Source organism: Candida oxycetoniae (genome assembly GCF_023343755.2).
Source record: "Candida oxycetoniae strain CBS 10844 chromosome Unknown scaffold34, whole genome shotgun sequence".
Taxonomy (NCBI): domain Eukaryota; kingdom Fungi; phylum Ascomycota; class Pichiomycetes; order Serinales; family Debaryomycetaceae; genus Lodderomyces; species Lodderomyces oxycetoniae.
In genome coordinates, this window is record NW_026055490.1 from 140,264 (window position 1) to 157,078 (window position 16,815).

Genomic DNA, 16,815 nt, shown 5'->3' on the forward strand with positions numbered 1-16,815 from the left:
TTTGAATTTTAATTTTTCACCTGTGTGCGAATAACAGTGATAAGGCAAGAGTAATAGAAGAAGAGTAATAGAAGAAGAGTGATAGAAAAAGAGTGATAAGGCAAGAGTGGTAGAACAAGAGTGATAAGGCAAGAGTCATAGGACAAGAGTGGTAGAGTCATAGGACAAGTGATAGAGTGATAAGGCAAGAGTGGTAAAGTCATAGAGTCATAGGGTCATAGAGTTATTGAGTCATAGTGATAGAGTCATAGTGATAGAGTCATAAGCCATAGTGACAGATGTCTGATAGGATTACCATACTTTATGGTTCTCTGACAGGGAATGCTGAGGAGTATGCAAGATACTTGAAACAGAGATTAGGTGGATATAATTTCAGGGCTAAATTATCCTCACTCGATGAATTTCCATTGAAAAATTTAATCCTCAATACAGATTATCTCATTATAATCTGCTCAACTACTGGTCAAGGAGAACTACCTCGAAATGCTAAACGGTTTATGAAATTCATTCTCAAAAAAAAGTTACCAAATGACCTTTTCCAAAATTTGTCATTAACATCTTTTGGTTTGGGCGACTCTTCTTACGAAAAGTTCAATTATGCAATAAAGAAAATTCACGCGAGAATGATGCAACTTGGGTGTCGAGAACTCTCTCCTCGGTGCGAAGCAGACGAAATGTCCCCAGAGGGAATAGACGGCTACTATTTGGCTTGGGAAACTCAACTCATCAACGCGCTATTGACAGCTTTTCCTTTTGCAAACAAAACAATTAGCGACACAACTGTCCCCATGCCAGAATATAAAATTTCAATTGACAAAATTGCAACCACCACGACAAAACTGCCTGAAACCAGCTTGCTATCGAAAATCTTTAATGAAAACTTTTATAGCGGCATAATCAAAAGCAATGAGCGGATTACCAGCGAAAACCACTTTCAAGATGTTCGCTACATCAAAATAGAATCACAGGATTTAAAGTACTCCGTTGGTGACACAATCTCACTTTACCCGTGCAATTTTGATTCAGATGTACAGTCGCTACTTGAACTACAACCGCACTGGTTGGAAATTGCCGATAAATCCCTATATGTGAGAAACTTGGTAAAAGATGGCATACATATTACTCTACGGGATTTGATCAAGTATCATTTGGACATTATGTCAATACCCAGGCGAAGCTTTTTCAACGTACTTTGGCATTTTTGTGATGCAACAAATGAAGAAGGCGAGAGAGAGCGCAACAAGTTGAGAGAATTTGGCGCGTTTGATGATCCAGAGGAACTATATAACTATTCTAATCGTCCTCGAAGACTGATTCTTGAAACTTTGGCTGATTTTAAGAATAACTTAAATATACCAGTATCTTACATTTTGGACTTGATACCGTTGATCAAGCCGAGATTGTTTCTGATTGCATCAAGACCCAGTGAAAACGAGATAGAACTTATTGTTGCGGTAGTTGAATACAAAACGATTATTCGAAAAGTCAGGCGTGGTTTATGTACCAGATGGCTTAAATCTCTCAAAGCTGGGGACTCCATTGAATTTTCATTTGTCAAATCGCCGTTTGATGTTTTTAATGCACCGGTTATCATGGTTTCTCCTGGTACAGGGATTGCTCCAATGAAAGCGCTAATTGATGAAATTTTACACAAAAAGCAGCAACAACAGCTGCTGGTGCTGCTGGTGCTGCTGCCGTTGCAAGAGATGTATTTATTCTTTGGATGTAGATTTGAGGAGAAAGATTATTTGATCAAAACGTTTTGGGGAAAATCAAGTCATTTACACATCTACAACTGCTTTTCAAGAGATCAAAATTCAAAGTACAAGTACGTGCAAGATGCACTCATAGATCAATTCAAGTTAGTTGGGGATTTGATTTACAATCAAGGAGCCAGAATCTTTGTTTGTGGCTCAAGTGGTAAGATGCCTCGAGAGGTTAAATTGACCTTTGCCGAAATCATAAAAAGATTTTGCAACATCACTGAAGAAGAGGCTCATAAATACATTTTAAACTTGGAAAATACCGGGCGGTATAAAGAAGACGCTTGGTAAATGTACATATTCTCTAATTTTAATTGATATAGAAGAGAAAAAAAAATAAGGAATAGTAATAGAGCGAACTATATGTAGGTGCTCTTTAATTTTTTCCACATTTTTCATATTTTTCACTTTCAACCAATCCTGACCCACTGATGTTAAAAGTTTCAATACGACCATTACCGTCTGTTTTTCGACAAATTCTTCGATACAAACATACTAAGGAGATTGTTGTTGATGAGATATCATACCCCTCGGACCAATGGACCAATGTGCCGCCATTTATTTTGAATTTGATTCAGCGCAAATTGCACAAAAACCCAAACCATCCAATTGGTATTCTACATGACTTGATTCGGACAAGCACAAAAGGTATGGGGTACACAGTATATGATGATTTCAATCCTATAGTAACCAAATACCAAAATTTTGACAGTCTAGGGTTTCCGGAAGACCATGTTGGTAGATCAAAATCTGATACCTATTATCTTAACAGAAATTATCTTTTGCGAACTCACACGTCGGCTCATGAGCAAGAGTGTTTTTCCAACTCAAAAACCCCGGGCTACTTGATCACCGCGGATGTATATAGAAGAGATGAGGTTGACAGAACCCATTACCCTGCGTTTCATCAATTGGAAGGTGCGAGATTGTGGCAGCGTGGAGATTTGGAACAAATTCAAAAAGATATCGATTCGATTCCACAAACAAATATAATAGTGGAAGATCCATTTAGAGAGAAGCCAATTACTCCAAATAATCCAGCACAGTCATACATGACCGAGGAGGAAGTCAGATTGGTTTCAACTCACTTGAAGAGAACTGTTGAATTTCTTGTGAGTCAAGTTTTTCAAAAGGCCAAAGAATCTGCAAAATTGGCAGGGTCTACTGAATCGTATTTGAATGAACCCTTGAAAGTTAGATGGGTGGAGGCTTATTTTCCATGGACCTCGCCATCATGGGAAATCGAAGTATGGTGGAAAGGAGAATGGTTGGAGTGTTGTGGGTGCGGAATAGTGCAACAACAAGTATTGTTGAACTCGGGATTAGGTAAAGATAAGATAAGTTGGGCTTTTGGAATTGGGTTGGATCGAATTGCAATGCTTTTGTTTGCTATTCCCGATATAAGGTTATTTTGGACAAAAGATGAACGGTTTCATGAACAATTTCGCAAGGGACAAATTAACACTTTTGTTCCATACTCAAAATACCCAGGGGTGAAAAGAGATGTGTCATTTTGGTTAAATGAGGACGTTTTGTTGCATTGTAATGATTTAATGGAAATCGTGAGAACTCATGCTGGTGATTTGGCAGAGAGCGTTGTTCTTGTTGACGAATTTGAAAACCCCAAGACAAAGAGGAAATCACAATGCTATCGAATAAATTACCAGTCTATGGACAGGAATTTAACAAATTCAGAGATTAATGATATTCATTCACGTGTGGAGCAAGATTTGGTGAAAAACTATAAGGTAGAAATACGCTAGATCAAGGTTAGTCCTCCAAGAGAGCCGTTATATATACGTTTTTGTATTTGTAGAAGTATATATATATGTATATGTGTGTGTGTGAAACTGAGAAACTGTTTAATGATAGGGGCAAATACAAGTAACAAAACATACAAAACAGCTCAAGAAGATATTTAATGTGAGCTCTTGAATTTGTATCCTGCTTCCAATTGATATTTAACAAACAAAAAGGCTTCCGTTACGTACTCTCTCTACTCCAATAATCAATTAGGACTCCCACTGTTCCCAAATTGGAGCAACACTAAGTTACGAAAAAGGAAGAAAAACAAAAAAAAATACAAAAAATAAATAGAAGAAAAGATTGATGATTTTAAAGCACCAAAAATGAATAGAGTTATTAAGAGAGTTTTATCCACAACAAGGCCGTTACATCATGAGAACCCGCTAGGTCTACCGCGATTTAACAACAAAATTGCAAATGGGGCTTCCTCAATGCCTAGAAGTCAAAAGGGGTTACCTATAAAGCAAAATATTCCCAATGTCAAAGAGATTATTCTCATCTCATCCGCCAAAGGAGGAGTTGGCAAGTCAACAGTTTCAGTAAACACGGCCTTGGCACTACATAACTTGGGCAAAAAGGTTGGTATTTTGGATGCCGATATTTTTGGTCCTTCAATACCTCGGTTGATGAATTTGAGCGGTGAACCGCGGTTGTCGCAAACTACAGGGAAATTATTGCCCATGTCTAATTTTGGGGTACAGACCATGTCTATGGGTTATCTTGTTAAAGATGAACAGGCTGTAGTGTGGCGTGGGCTAATGGTGATGAAGGCTTTGCAACAGCTACTTTTCGAAGTGGATTGGTCTCCAATTGATTACTTGATAATAGACATGCCTCCAGGAACAGGCGATACGCAATTATCAATAAGTCAGTTGTTGAGGGTTTCGGGAGCTATTGTGGTAACTACACCACAAGATATAGCATTAATTGACGCTGTTAAGGGTATCAAGATGTTCAACAAAGTGCATATTCCAATTATAGGTCTTGTGCAAAATATGAGCCATTATATATGTCCCAAGTGCAATCACGAATCTCACATTTTCAAAAGTGGTGGTGCTAGTAAAGTTGCAAAAGAATACGATTTAAAAGTATTGCTGAATATACCGTTGAATGAAAACATCTGCATTCAGTCAGATTTGGGGAAACCAATTGTTGTATCGGAACCAGGTAGCGTACTATCAGAGGGATATGTAGATGTTGCAAAAGCAATTATAGAGAGGCATTCAGCATAGAGGAGTTCACTATCGGGGCGCGTTCAGTATAGAGGTAATTTGACATGCAGGGCCATTCATTTACATAATTGATATGGATCAAAAAGAATTGGAATTTTGGCTGCGAAAAAAGAAAATGAAGAAAAAAAATAAATACTACAGATAAGTTGTGAATAGTTGGCAAGGTTGGAAATTAAAAAAAAAAAACCCCTAAAATAAGATAAAGTTCATGTTCACCAAGTGCATATCATTGTCTCAGAGAAAATGAAAAGTATACATATAAGACTTTCAACAAGTGTTTATCTTTTGCTGGTATTGGCGCTTGCGCGGAGTGAGGAAAAAGCTGTTTATTATAACAGCACAAAGGATGCTCAAGCTAGGTTTCTGGAACATATCAATATTCTAAAAGATATACTACCTCAATTATCTCAACCTCATGAACCTCAACAAATGGAAATGCGGAAATTGGTAGATGTACTGAGGAAAGGTGTTCCTATTAATTTTCAAGGCGGTGGTAATCATATACAAGAACAGGAAATACTGGCCAAAACGCTACTAGAGGGTATCATTGGAGAAAAGGAGAACAATGCAACTTTTCATAAGGCAGCCTTAATTGATGCTGTACCAATAGAGGTTTCTCCAACAACAATAATAGACCTGCTCATCCCAATAGTACAGCTGCTGCTGACACCTGCGGAATCTGTTGAAACATCACCACTTGATAAAAAAGAGAAGCAAATCCATGCAACAAAAAGCATGTTTCTTCATCCTTCGGCAGCTATTTGGTTAGAAGAAGAACGTTACCTGGGAGAACACATACCACTTATGCCATATGCAATCCAAACCCAGACAATTGAAACCAGTAAAGCATTTGAGAAAATCGAGAAACTTGAGCTGCAATTGATTGATTTGAGAGAGAAAATGGCGCACCAACAAGGAATATTTCAAAAACAAATAAAAGCGCTTCGTAAAAAACATACACAAACCGTGGCACTAACACGTATAACGCCCACTATCTCACTAACTTTGGAAACTCTGTTTTCTACTGAGGACTATGATATCGACGAACCATCTCAAAACGAGGCTCCGCCTCAGTATGAAGCTCCATCCGAGAAGGGTATGGGTAAGAATATTTTAAATCAAAAGAATCCTCCAAATTCAGTATTCATTCTGCCTCAGTTTCAGGACCACCCTAGGACAAGAGTAAATACGGATGTGCATTACTCAAAGCCCAAAATTGCATGGAATGATATTCTTCCTTCTTCTAAACTTGTAGATTGTGATGAAACAGATGCTGAGATTACGGGAATTTATGAAATGACAGATCAAGAAGAAGAAGAAGACTATTCAAATGGAGCAATATTGTCCCATGTAAACAAGCTGGATATGCCTTTGGAAACTGGAGAGGCCGATTGGTTTGACAGTGAATGGGATGCATCCTTTGAAGAGGAAGAAGAAGAGGATAGTTTTGATAAGAAACAGGAAGATCAATACGAAGATATCGAAAGCGACGACGTCTCTTTGATTGAGAATGAAGCTGATACTGAGATGGATACTGATGAGATAAAAAAGAAGAAACTCAGACTTGAGTCAATGAATCCACAAGATAAAATCAAGCATGTTCCAAAGAATTCACCTGGATCGTTGCGCTTTTCGGAACCGGCTCATAGTCCAGAAAATTATTTCCAAAACTTGAACGTCCCCAATAGACCAGACGACGAAGACTACTACTACTACTACTATCACCACCAGCCGAAGCAGCAGCAGCAGCAGCAGCAGAAACAACCACAGAAGAGCGAATACGAATACCTTGATGGGCAGAATGCACAGAATTCTCCAAACTTTTTACAGGATGGCTCGGATCAAGCAACGTATAATATGAAGGCTACACCCACATGGGAGCACGATTATAGCTTTGAAGCACCAGCACAAAATGACAAGTTTGGTGAACAGATTGAAGCCAAATACGCTAGAAGAAAAAAAGCAATGCAAGGTGGTGGTGGTAGTGGTGGTAGTGGTGTTGGTGAAAACTCACATCCTGAGATTAATTTTGATGTCTTTGATATAGAATCTGAATTTTTTCAAAACTCAGGAAGGCGCTTAAAAAGTGACTTTAGGCTGGTGATCTGGATATATATAGGGATTCTATCGGCTATAGATTATCTTTAAATCAATAGACAAATGTAGGTAGCGGAAATAATAAAAAAGAAAAATAAAAAAGAAAAATAAAAAAGAAAAATATTGACCCCCTTCAAAGGGAGCCCATTTTGAATTGTAGAAAAGATCATGAAAGGGTGCCCACCTTGAATTGTAGAAAAGATCATGAAATGGCAGCATTGTAGGCCAAAAGTGCAGTTTCTAGATCTTCAGTCTAAGCCGAGGACTAGTATTGAGAAACTTATAACACTTTGCCAAGAGTCAAGTTCATATATCCTAATGTTAATAGGATTTATTTAAAAGACGATGGAACTTATGCAAACCATACTATATACTTTTAATTTACAAAAATCAATATTATATAATTGAAAAACCAACTCGTGCTACTTACAAGTGTTGTGAACAAAGTAAATACTCTACCATCAATAGTGTCTACAAAGTGTTGCTCCACTATCTCGCTCTGCTCGATAGTACATTCACTTCAATAAGATGTAGCAAATTGTCGTTTTTACTTTAAGGTTTATAGAAACTTCCATTGCATACGGTAAATTTGATCATCATCTGAGATTATGTAATACAGTTTTTCTCTCAAAACTTAATTTCAAATATTGCAAAATTTCTGTGTTCCTTTGTTTTTTTTCTTTTTTTTTTTTTTTTTTTAAATAACAAGGTAAGAAGTGGAAGAGAAGGAACTGCAAATTGTTCTTACTTTTCATTGACGATAGGTACTGGAACGGCTAGCTATACTCCCTCTTGATAATGTCTGCGGTTAATACGCCTTACAAATCCGAGGGTCAAGAAGCTGAGATAAGGAAAGAAATAGCTTTTACGATGCTAGACTTTGAAAATAATAATACATCTTATATTGAATCTGAAGATAAGACTTATATTTACGATACTACGCGTGAAGACAACAGTTCTTGGAATGAAGAAGATATTGATGACGATGATGATGACGACGACGACGACGACGACGACGATGACGATATTGTTGATCTGGAGAACTCGTCAAGCAAAAGCCACGATACCGAGTTGGATGACGATGATATAAGTATGCTAACTAAACAGAGCAATAGAAAAATACTCGATTTTTCCGCTGACACATCGAAAACTGAAATTCCAGTTAAAGAAAAACAGCTGCTGCTGTTTAGAGATTTTTTGGTAAAGCATGAAATACCTAGAAAAGTGTTTCATTCGTTTATTGGTGTATTTTCATTGTGGCTATATACTTTGGGTGTCTCAACTTCACAATTGTACATCCCTTTATTCACGGCGTTTGTGCTTGTGTTTATTAATGATTTTGTACGATTACACAACCCAGAAATTAACGAAATTGTCTGCTCCAGAATGTGGTTCATTATTAGAGAGTGTGAAAAGAATTCATATAATGGAGTGTTGTACTATTTAGCTGGTGTTTTATTAGTATTATATTTTTGTCCCAAAGATATTGCACTTGTTGGCATTTTATTATTAAGTTGGTCCGATACTGCGGCATCTACTGTTGGTAGACGGTACGGTAAGTATACTCCAAAGATCGTTGAGGGCAAATCTTTAGCGGGGTCATTGGGTAGTTTGGTAACTGGTGTCTTTGCTTCTTATTTATTTTACGGGTATTTTGTGCCCCAATACAACTTTGTTAATTTACCAGGAGATATCTATTGGAAACCCGAAACAAGCTACATGAATATCCACGTGTATTCTTTGCTAGTTGGCATAATTGCTAGTGTTTCCGAATTCATAAATCTCTGGGGTATTGACGATAATTTCACTATACCGGTTTTAAGTGGTGCTTTTTTGTACTTGTTGGTGTCATTGACCAATAAGTAGAGTTAGTTGTATGTAAATGTTCAAAACTCGAAAAAAAAATAATAATAAATTTTTATAGATACTCTTTTATCGAAACCAATTCTACTCTACTCTATTATACTTTCTTTGTCTTTATTTTAGTTATAAACTTAATACTTTGCTTTGTTACTCCTCGTTGGCAAACAATCCAGCATAGCCTTGGCCAGTGGAAGTACACATTGAAATGACACCCAATTCTTTATTTTGAGCTCTCAAACCATTTAATAAAGTAGCTGTAACTCTACCACCAGTGGCACCTAATGGATGGCCGAGAGCAATAGCTCCTCCATATGGGTTGACCTTGCTGCTATCCAAACCTAATTTGTTGATACAGTATATCAGCTGTGACGCAAAGGCTTCGTTTAACTCAAAGATATCGATATCTTTTGTTGCTAAACCTAAGCGATTTAACAATTGTGGAATTGCGGCAGATGGCCCAATACCCATTAATCCGGACGGAACACCTGCAACTGCAGAGCCAATAAACCTTGCTTTTGGTTTGTAGCCGAATTTCTCGGCATTTTCTCTGGTTGTTAAAATTACAGCTGATGCACCATCTGAGATTTGCGATGAGTTTCCAGCAGTGGTTGCTCCATCTTCTTTGAAAACAGGTTTTAATGCCAGCAATTTTTCAATAGTCGAGCTACCCCGTATACCGTCATCTTTAGAGATCAAAACAGTTTTGTCACTTTCGGGCAAACGAGCTTCAACTGGAACAATCTCCTTGGCAAAATGGCCGCTTTCAGTAGCTTTTGCAGCCTTTAAATGTGATTGTAATGCAAATTCATCTTGTTCCTTTCTACCAATTCCAAATTTTTCAGCAACAGCCTCACTAGTGAGACCCATTGGCATCAATACATTTTTAGCCTCTTCATCAGCACTTTCCAAAAATGGTTGATATATTCTTTGAGGAATACCTCTGTGGGGAAAATAATCATGCGTCATTGATTCAACACCTGCGGCTATAGCAAACTGATTCTCGCCACTGAGTATAGAGCCTGCGCTATAAGTTATGGCTTGTGCCGAAGAACCACATTGTCGATTCACAGTATTGACCGTGGTCTTTATAGGGAACCCCGCTTTTTTAACAGCTAGCGCCGAAGCTTTTTGACCTCCCAAGGTTTGCAAAACAGCACCAACCAATATATCATCTACTAAATTGAGATCAACTTTGGATTTTTCGATCGAGCCACGTAAAATATGATAGAGGAGCTCCTCAGGAAATAATTGGGCCAATCCACCTTTTACCGATTTGGTGACTGGGGTACGTAAAGCCAGTAATATGACTATATCCTTAGCTGACTTTTTCAAAACTGAAGAGGCCATTGAGTTGTTGTTTTAAGAGCTAAAGAAAAGGAAAGAAGGAAAAAAAAAAAACAAAGAGACTATATTGGAATTCTTTTACATTCTCAAGCATCAGGACGACTCTATTTAAACTTGGATTACTTACATCTTTTTCGAGGGCTTTTTTAGAAAATATGTTGGGGGAAAAGGAAAGGAAAAAGATGTGGAAATAGAGAAAAAAGGAAAAATCATTTTTATGTATATATAATAAATCTTATTTCCGATAAAGATTTACCGGAAATTGGTCAAATACTCTGTATCTTTCTTGGAGGGAAAAAAAAAAAAAAATGGCGGAACATGGTGAAAATGGAAAAACTAATAACCCACATATACACTAACTCACACCATTGTTCCGGGGTTTATATAGGTTTATTTTGCTTGTACGATTTCTCTAATTTTCTCAAACTCGTGATAAGTCAAGTATGATTTTAATCCGTCATATCTGGTCAACCTCAACCAACCTTCTTCTAAGCCCTTTGCATAAAAATCTTCCACGTTATTTTTAGTTATTGGATAGCCTGCCTTTTTAAGCAAATAATACAATGTTGTTGATTTATCCCAATTCTCTTCTTCGGCAACAGAGGGAAGAAACGTACCCAGGTAATGTTCGTGGCTTGTGTCTAAGGATACCTTCAATCCATGCAATCCAATAGTCCAATCATAATAGTTTGCTATTGGTATAAAATTATCTAATAAAGTAACACTAACTTCTAAATCTGGCACTTCTTTCGCACTGATTGGTGTGAATCTTGAGTCTTGAAAAGCAGAACTCAAGGCAAACTTGAATACTCCAGACTCAAGAGGATAAGATTGAAACGTGCCAATACATCCTCTTAAACTTGAATCTTCTCTCCAGGTAATAAATAATGGAGCTGTACTAGGTAGGTGACTGGGATCTTCATGTAAAACATCAAAGTATGACTTTAAGCTGACTTTATTGGTGGATTCCAGCTTCAACTTATTGATTAGCGTTTCAAAAGCAAAACAACATAACGCTTTACTCATTGTTAACCAAGAGACAAGAGAAAGCAGACCCCTGTGTTGTATAGAACAACGATAAAATCTAATTGTAAAAAGGAGCTTATCAGATAACCAGAGATTGCATACACACAGCGAAAAAAAAAAAAAAAAAAAAGAGAGAGACAAAGAAAGAAAGGGACAAAGAGAAGGAGTTTCTTAGTAGGAGAGAATATCATACTTTACTTATCATTAGGAATAACTTTTTACCGCGACTCGCCACAACCGAGCTTATTCGAGTAAATAGTGATTTTTCTACATAAGGATATAACAAATTTACTGTAAGCAATGGGGTTGTGTATTTCATGTATTTATGGAAACACCAATGAGGAAGAAGATGACGAGACAACTTCGCTACTAGGGAGACGCCATCAAAATCAAAGCACAGAGTGTTTACAACAAGAAGAGATATTGAAACAGCAAAAAAGACATCAAGAACTAACTGCAATTGTAAATGATTTGTCGGACAAACTAATTGATGTCACATCATTTTTAAATGATAGCACGGGATCAAAACTGATAAGCTCCCCAAGTTTAACACAACAGACCCAAATTGGCGCAACGTATACAAATGGCAGTGTGTCTATCCATGGCAGTACTGGAAATTTAAACATGAGTGAAATGTTAGGAGATGAATCCCAACTAAAACAGTATCTCCATGTGTATAATACGAGCGAGAGAGATTTAGTGATTGAGAAAACAGCAAAGTTGGATGACTCTATACGTCAAGCATGTCGCGTGACTGTATCTGAGCCTCTATATTTGATATTTTAAGTAGTAGGCTCCCAGCCACATAACAAAATGTAAAATCTTTGTAGCAATACAATAGATGCTAGCTTCACCTCCCTCAGCGCTCCAATGCAATAGATGCTAGCTTCGCCTCCCTCAGCGCTCCAATGCAATAGATGCTAGCTTCGCCTCCCCCCGCCCTCCTCGCTCATATTTCAAAATCGTGTTGTTGCATGATTGCGATTTTCTCAATCTGGTAAGGAAAGAAATTCCAACCTCCAATTACCAATAAAATACTCAAAGAGGAAAGTTGTATAAAAGGAAAAAATCTTAAAGCCACTATCGAGCAGAGTGAGATTGTGTCGGTGGCAGCTAGTGTATATCCGTGAATTATTTTGCAAATTTCCAAGCTGAAAATGCTTATAACGTGGATGATCTTGTTTTTAACGTCAAGAGAAAACCTACAGATACTGGTACTGGTACTTACTAATCGCATATGCCCTGAATCCACTTATTTTAAAAATATATGAAAAATTACACAATTTTTAAAGTTAAGTGCTCTTTTTTTTTTTACTAGATCATCTATGTTATATTACGCTGAAGCATGAAGCATCTATGTTGTATTACGCTGAAGCATGAATCATCTATGTTGTATTGCGCTGAATCATGAAGATGGAAAAGAGACTATTCTGACGTCATAAGGGTTGTCTAGAGACAAAGCATTTTAAGATCTTTAATAAATAAACCAAAAGTGATATAAGAATACAAAAGATAATTCTGTGTATAGCATTGAATTATGAAGCAAAATACTAGTAGTAAGATAAAACATGAGACAAATTGAAAACTAGCGTGTTCCACATCAAGAAAACATCCCTTGTAACTAATTATGTTGGTCGAGATAAGAAGGTTACGATGGTTTAAAGTGATTTCAAGGTTAATTGAAAAAGGTCAAAAAAATAAAAATAAAAATAAAAAAAAAGGAAGAAAAAAAAAATACCCCCTAACCTTAGTGACCATATCATACTCTTCCTTTTTTTCCAATAATAAAACCACCTCACAAGAATTAAGCAATTATGTTCACTTTGTATATCGTATTAATAACTTTGTTCATTCTGTCTATGGGATTACAGGATCGGGTATTTTATGAGCTGGTCAAAAACTTTGCAAATTGGGAGAACAAGAATATTTTAGATCAAGCTACCAAAGATCATCTGGCTAGTGAAAAGAATCAACTACTTGAAAACAAGTCGCTAAGAAATCAAAGTTCTATTTTCGATGACAAAATTTTCACAGCTCAGGGAAAAGCTCCACGTTGGACAATGAGCACAGGAATTTTTGCTAACAAGGAGCAAGATCTAGGTAATCAAAAGTGTGAGAGTATTGGAAAATACAAAAAAAAACCAGTGAGATATGTGCAACCGAGGCCCCAAGTGATAGAAACGCCACCAAGAAAAAAGAAACCTGCGCCAATTTGGTCTTCTTCAAGTGAAGAATACTCTTCAAGTGATGATGAATATTACAATTCAAGCGATGAAAGTAGTGGAAGCTCTTCAGAAGGTGATGACAAATTCTGGTTTTTGCGTTTCAGTGTAGATAATCCCCAGCTTCAAGAAAGTAGAATACCGTTTGTTCCTACTCAACTGTTGGTTGAACGGGCAAGTCCTGATTCCGATTATCTGTTCAAGCTTGTAGGAGAGAGAAATGCAACTGCTAAACAATTCTCAATTGAGAGAAAGTTTGCTAAAAATAAAGGAAAAGAAAAAGGAAATAAAAAAGAAAATGAAAATGATGATGGGGTTCAACTTGAAAAGTCAAAGAATACTACATTAGAATCCTGTTTAGAAGAAAAGATTCCTGTTGATTGCACACATCCAGACTGTGGGAATGGCAAGACATCTAACGGAACAATATCATCTTCAAAGTCTGCATTCAAAACATTTGTTTACAGCGAAGATGTCTCTTCCTCTGGTACAAAGGCATCAAACTGTATATTCGGAATATATTGCATATAAAGCATTTAAAAAAAAAAATAATTAAATAAAAGAAACATTTGCCAATTGGAGGATCCCTTTTTTGATATTGCAATAGCTCTTTTAATGTTTCAACTCTATAATTAAGATTAGTGAAAAGAGAAAACTGCATAACGTAAATTAAGTGGCTTTTTTTTTTTCTTTAATTAATCTTTTATCACCAATAACCAATATCAGGCTTCGTTTTACTTTTTCACTAAACTGGTATTGTATTGAATCAAGCCTCAACAACAATGTTGCAAGTACATTTTTTGTTACTAATAATCGCTTCACTGGCTGTTCAGGGATTATTTGAAGAAGAAGAAAAGTCAAGCGATTCAGAAGCAATCTTTTCTTCTCAGATTGTCAATTACAATTATCAAGATCAAGATCAAAATAGTGCTAAAGCAGAATTAACAAAACAAGATAGCAACGAAATTATTAATGCACAACAAAGAGAAGAAAAAGAAGAAGAAGAAGAACAGAAGGAAAAAGACAGTTTTAAGTATCAAAATAATGATTTAACAGTTGATGCCGATTCGCCAACTTTTACAGCTCAAGGAAAAAAGATGAGCGGGCCTAAATGGCACGTAGGTGCTGGTGTGTATTTGAACAAAGAAGTGGACAAAGGAACTAAAGAAGTTGAGTCCTTTGTTTTAGGATCTTGCACTGAATCAGATTGGAGTTCCGACGATGAAGAGAGTGAAAAGAAATCAAAATTCTTCCCATTCAGTGTCAATCAACCGGATATGAGAGAGGGGGAGGAGGAGGAGGAGGAGGAAAAGATAGAAGCAGCAGAAGAAAAACGCTTGGCCCAAAACAAATCATTTGTGGCTAGTGCTAAGGCTAAATCGCCCCCTACTATTGTCAACTCAAATATAAAAGATAGAGAATATGTATCGGGCACTACACGTTTAAATGCGTACCATATCAGCATTTCCATTGGATTGGTCTCTTTCTTTACAGTCTTGGTATATGAATCTTTATAGTCAAATATTGAGATTGTTTATTGCGTACAAGATTTGGTAAAACATTTCTTCCTCTTCAATTCCAATTTTGTTTTGTATTTTTTCCTTTTTTTTTTTTTTTTATTTATTTGGAATTGGCTGCGAAATTTTTTTCTTACCTCTTATCAAAAAAGATATTTTTATATATGCTTGACAACTTTGTTCAAACGAATTTGCTATGTTTTTCTTTTTCTACAAAAGAGTTCTTGTAGAAAGGCCTCAATGCAAGTACTAAAGACGCTTGCACTTGTATGGTTACCTTTAGTAGTAAAGGTAGCATGTGAAAGTGGCGGTGATGATTCGTCAAAGCTTATCTTAAATAGAGGTGGCTTTGAAGCTTCTCAATCGGAAGTACTATCGATTTATCAAGAGCCAACTAACAATACCGCCAATTTGCAAGACTTGAAGAATCCCCAAAACGTCTCACAAGTTCAAAATGAGTTTGAGTTGCTTTTAAAAAAAAAAAAGAAAAAATTGGTACCCAAATGGCAGGTTAGTGCTGGAGTGTACTTGGACAAGAAGGTAAATAAAAAACTAATCAAAAAGGCCAAGAAGAAAAACAAAAAGAAGTTCAAAGTTCTTTCTGACCAAAGTAAATCTGGTGATAATTTGGGTGTTGCAAATAGTCATAGCAAGAATAGCACAAATGGGAAATTTGAAATCCCTACAACGGTTCTAATTCAAAAAGCGTCTCCTAATACTCACAATTTATTTTCTGAAAAAGTCACACAATTTCCCAATGAAGAAACTTTTAATCAAAATTCCTCTATGGAATCAAAAAATCGGTTGGCCACAGTTAATATTGATGATAATGACGATGATGTATTGTTAAAGGACTCAAACGACTTTTCCAACTTTTATGATGTTATTAGTCACTACGGAATTCAAAAAAACAATGAGCTGCCAATCCCATCTGCTGCCCAAAAGCAACAATATCACATCTGGATTACTTTAATTATTTTGCTCTATATGTTTGAGTGGATATAAAGAAAATTTCAAATTAATAAAAAAGAAATTCATCTGTGTGTGTGTGTGTGTGGAATTTTCTCATTGTAAAGCTTTCAACCTCTGCCTCATTTCGTCAATTGCAATGTCTTCTTCTTCTTCTTCTTCTTCTTCTTCGCTAATCGATGCTTCCTTCCGGGAAGAATTTTCAACCTCAAAGCCTTCTTTTGGTACTTTGCTCTCAATTTTGTTCAATTTATCTTCTGTTAGACTTGTTATTATCTTGTCTACCTCTTCCTGTGACTCACTTTCCAACTCCTCGTCTTCTTCACCCAAATCAACCATATCATCCACCATTTCATTGATTATACCAGCCTTCATCAATTCCTTAGTCAATTCCTGCATGGTTTGCGAAACTGCACCAATGTAGATCAACTGATTCACATCTTTCATTACTGATGTTGATGCGTGTATCGATTTTGTGAGTTTGTTCATTTGCCATTGCTCATTAATTGTCATTGTTATTGAATCTAGTCTAGTTCGCGATGTATAAAGTTTATTGAATTGTTTATTGATATTGATGTATTCTTTTGCATAAAGTTTAGCAGTTTTGTAGTCTTTCTCTTTTGCCGCTTTTTTAATGAGCCCTTCTGTTTTCTTCTTGAGTGGTTGTAGTTGATTCATGGACCTATCCAATTCTCGTTTATTCTTGCGAAGTAATTGGTTTATCTTCCTCATCTAGACAAGTAAAAAGAGAAAAAAAAAAGTTAGTTGGGGAGAGTCACCCCCCCCCCCTCTTTACAAGAGATGAGTTTTAGTAGTAATTGCCCTTACGTACTTGCTCTCTAGGGTCAGGGCCCCATATTTGCTTCTTTATGTACTCCATCCTGGGGAAAATCGTCAATCTCACCTAAAATGTAAAAGAACCTTGTTAAAAATCGTTGATAATTAAAAGATTATAAGAAAAAAAATTGTCTTCTTG

The 16,815-nt window shown here is 36.5% G+C and overlaps 7 protein-coding genes across 7 annotated transcripts; 4 read left to right on the forward strand and 3 right to left on the reverse strand. All coding sequences in view use genetic code 12, as the record gives it.

Annotated features, from left to right (window-relative positions):
• Positions 1-278: 278 nt before the first annotated feature.
• On the forward strand, positions 279-2,054 carry KGF56_004823 (NAPDH-dependent diflavin reductase; the record flags this gene model as incomplete). Its single annotated transcript, XM_049326302.1, has 1 exon — positions 279-2,054. The coding sequence occupies one exon, from the start codon at positions 279-281 to the stop codon at positions 2,052-2,054; it is 1,776 nt and encodes a 591-aa protein (XP_049178164.1).
• A 140-nt stretch (positions 2,055-2,194) lies between these two features.
• KGF56_004824 (MSF1) lies at positions 2,195-8,764 on the forward strand (the record flags this gene model as incomplete). The annotated part of the gene is made up of 4 exons (XM_049326303.1): positions 2,195-3,496; positions 3,947-4,736; positions 5,157-6,835; positions 7,745-8,764. The coding sequence occupies 4 exons, from the start codon at positions 2,195-2,197 to the stop codon at positions 8,762-8,764; spliced, it is 4,791 nt and encodes a 1,596-aa protein (XP_049178165.1).
• A 144-nt stretch (positions 8,765-8,908) lies between these two features.
• POT1-2 (Pot1-2p) lies at positions 8,909-10,108 on the reverse strand (the record flags this gene model as incomplete). Its single annotated transcript, XM_049326304.1, has 1 exon — positions 8,909-10,108. The coding sequence occupies one exon, from the start codon at positions 10,106-10,108 to the stop codon at positions 8,909-8,911; it is 1,200 nt and encodes a 399-aa protein (XP_049178166.1).
• A 387-nt stretch (positions 10,109-10,495) lies between these two features.
• Positions 10,496-11,131, reverse strand: KGF56_004826 (uncharacterized protein; the record flags this gene model as incomplete). The annotated part of the gene is made up of 1 exon (XM_049326305.1): positions 10,496-11,131. The coding sequence occupies one exon, from the start codon at positions 11,129-11,131 to the stop codon at positions 10,496-10,498; it is 636 nt and encodes a 211-aa protein (XP_049178167.1).
• A 300-nt stretch (positions 11,132-11,431) lies between these two features.
• KGF56_004827 (uncharacterized protein) lies at positions 11,432-11,917 on the forward strand (the record flags this gene model as incomplete). The annotated part of the gene is made up of 1 exon (XM_049326306.1): positions 11,432-11,917. One exon carries the CDS (start codon positions 11,432-11,434, stop codon positions 11,915-11,917), a length of 486 nt encoding a protein of 161 aa, XP_049178168.1.
• A 1,073-nt stretch (positions 11,918-12,990) lies between these two features.
• KGF56_004828 (uncharacterized protein) lies at positions 12,991-15,875 on the forward strand (the record flags this gene model as incomplete). Its single annotated transcript, XM_049326307.1, has 3 exons — positions 12,991-13,827; positions 14,187-14,793; positions 15,154-15,875. The coding sequence occupies 3 exons, from the start codon at positions 12,991-12,993 to the stop codon at positions 15,873-15,875; spliced, it is 2,166 nt and encodes a 721-aa protein (XP_049178169.1).
• A 60-nt stretch (positions 15,876-15,935) lies between these two features.
• VPS24 (ESCRT-III subunit protein) lies at positions 15,936-16,571 on the reverse strand (the record flags this gene model as incomplete). The annotated part of the gene is made up of 1 exon (XM_049326308.1): positions 15,936-16,571. The coding sequence occupies one exon, from the start codon at positions 16,569-16,571 to the stop codon at positions 15,936-15,938; it is 636 nt and encodes a 211-aa protein (XP_049178170.1).
• Positions 16,572-16,815: the final 244 nt, after the last annotated feature.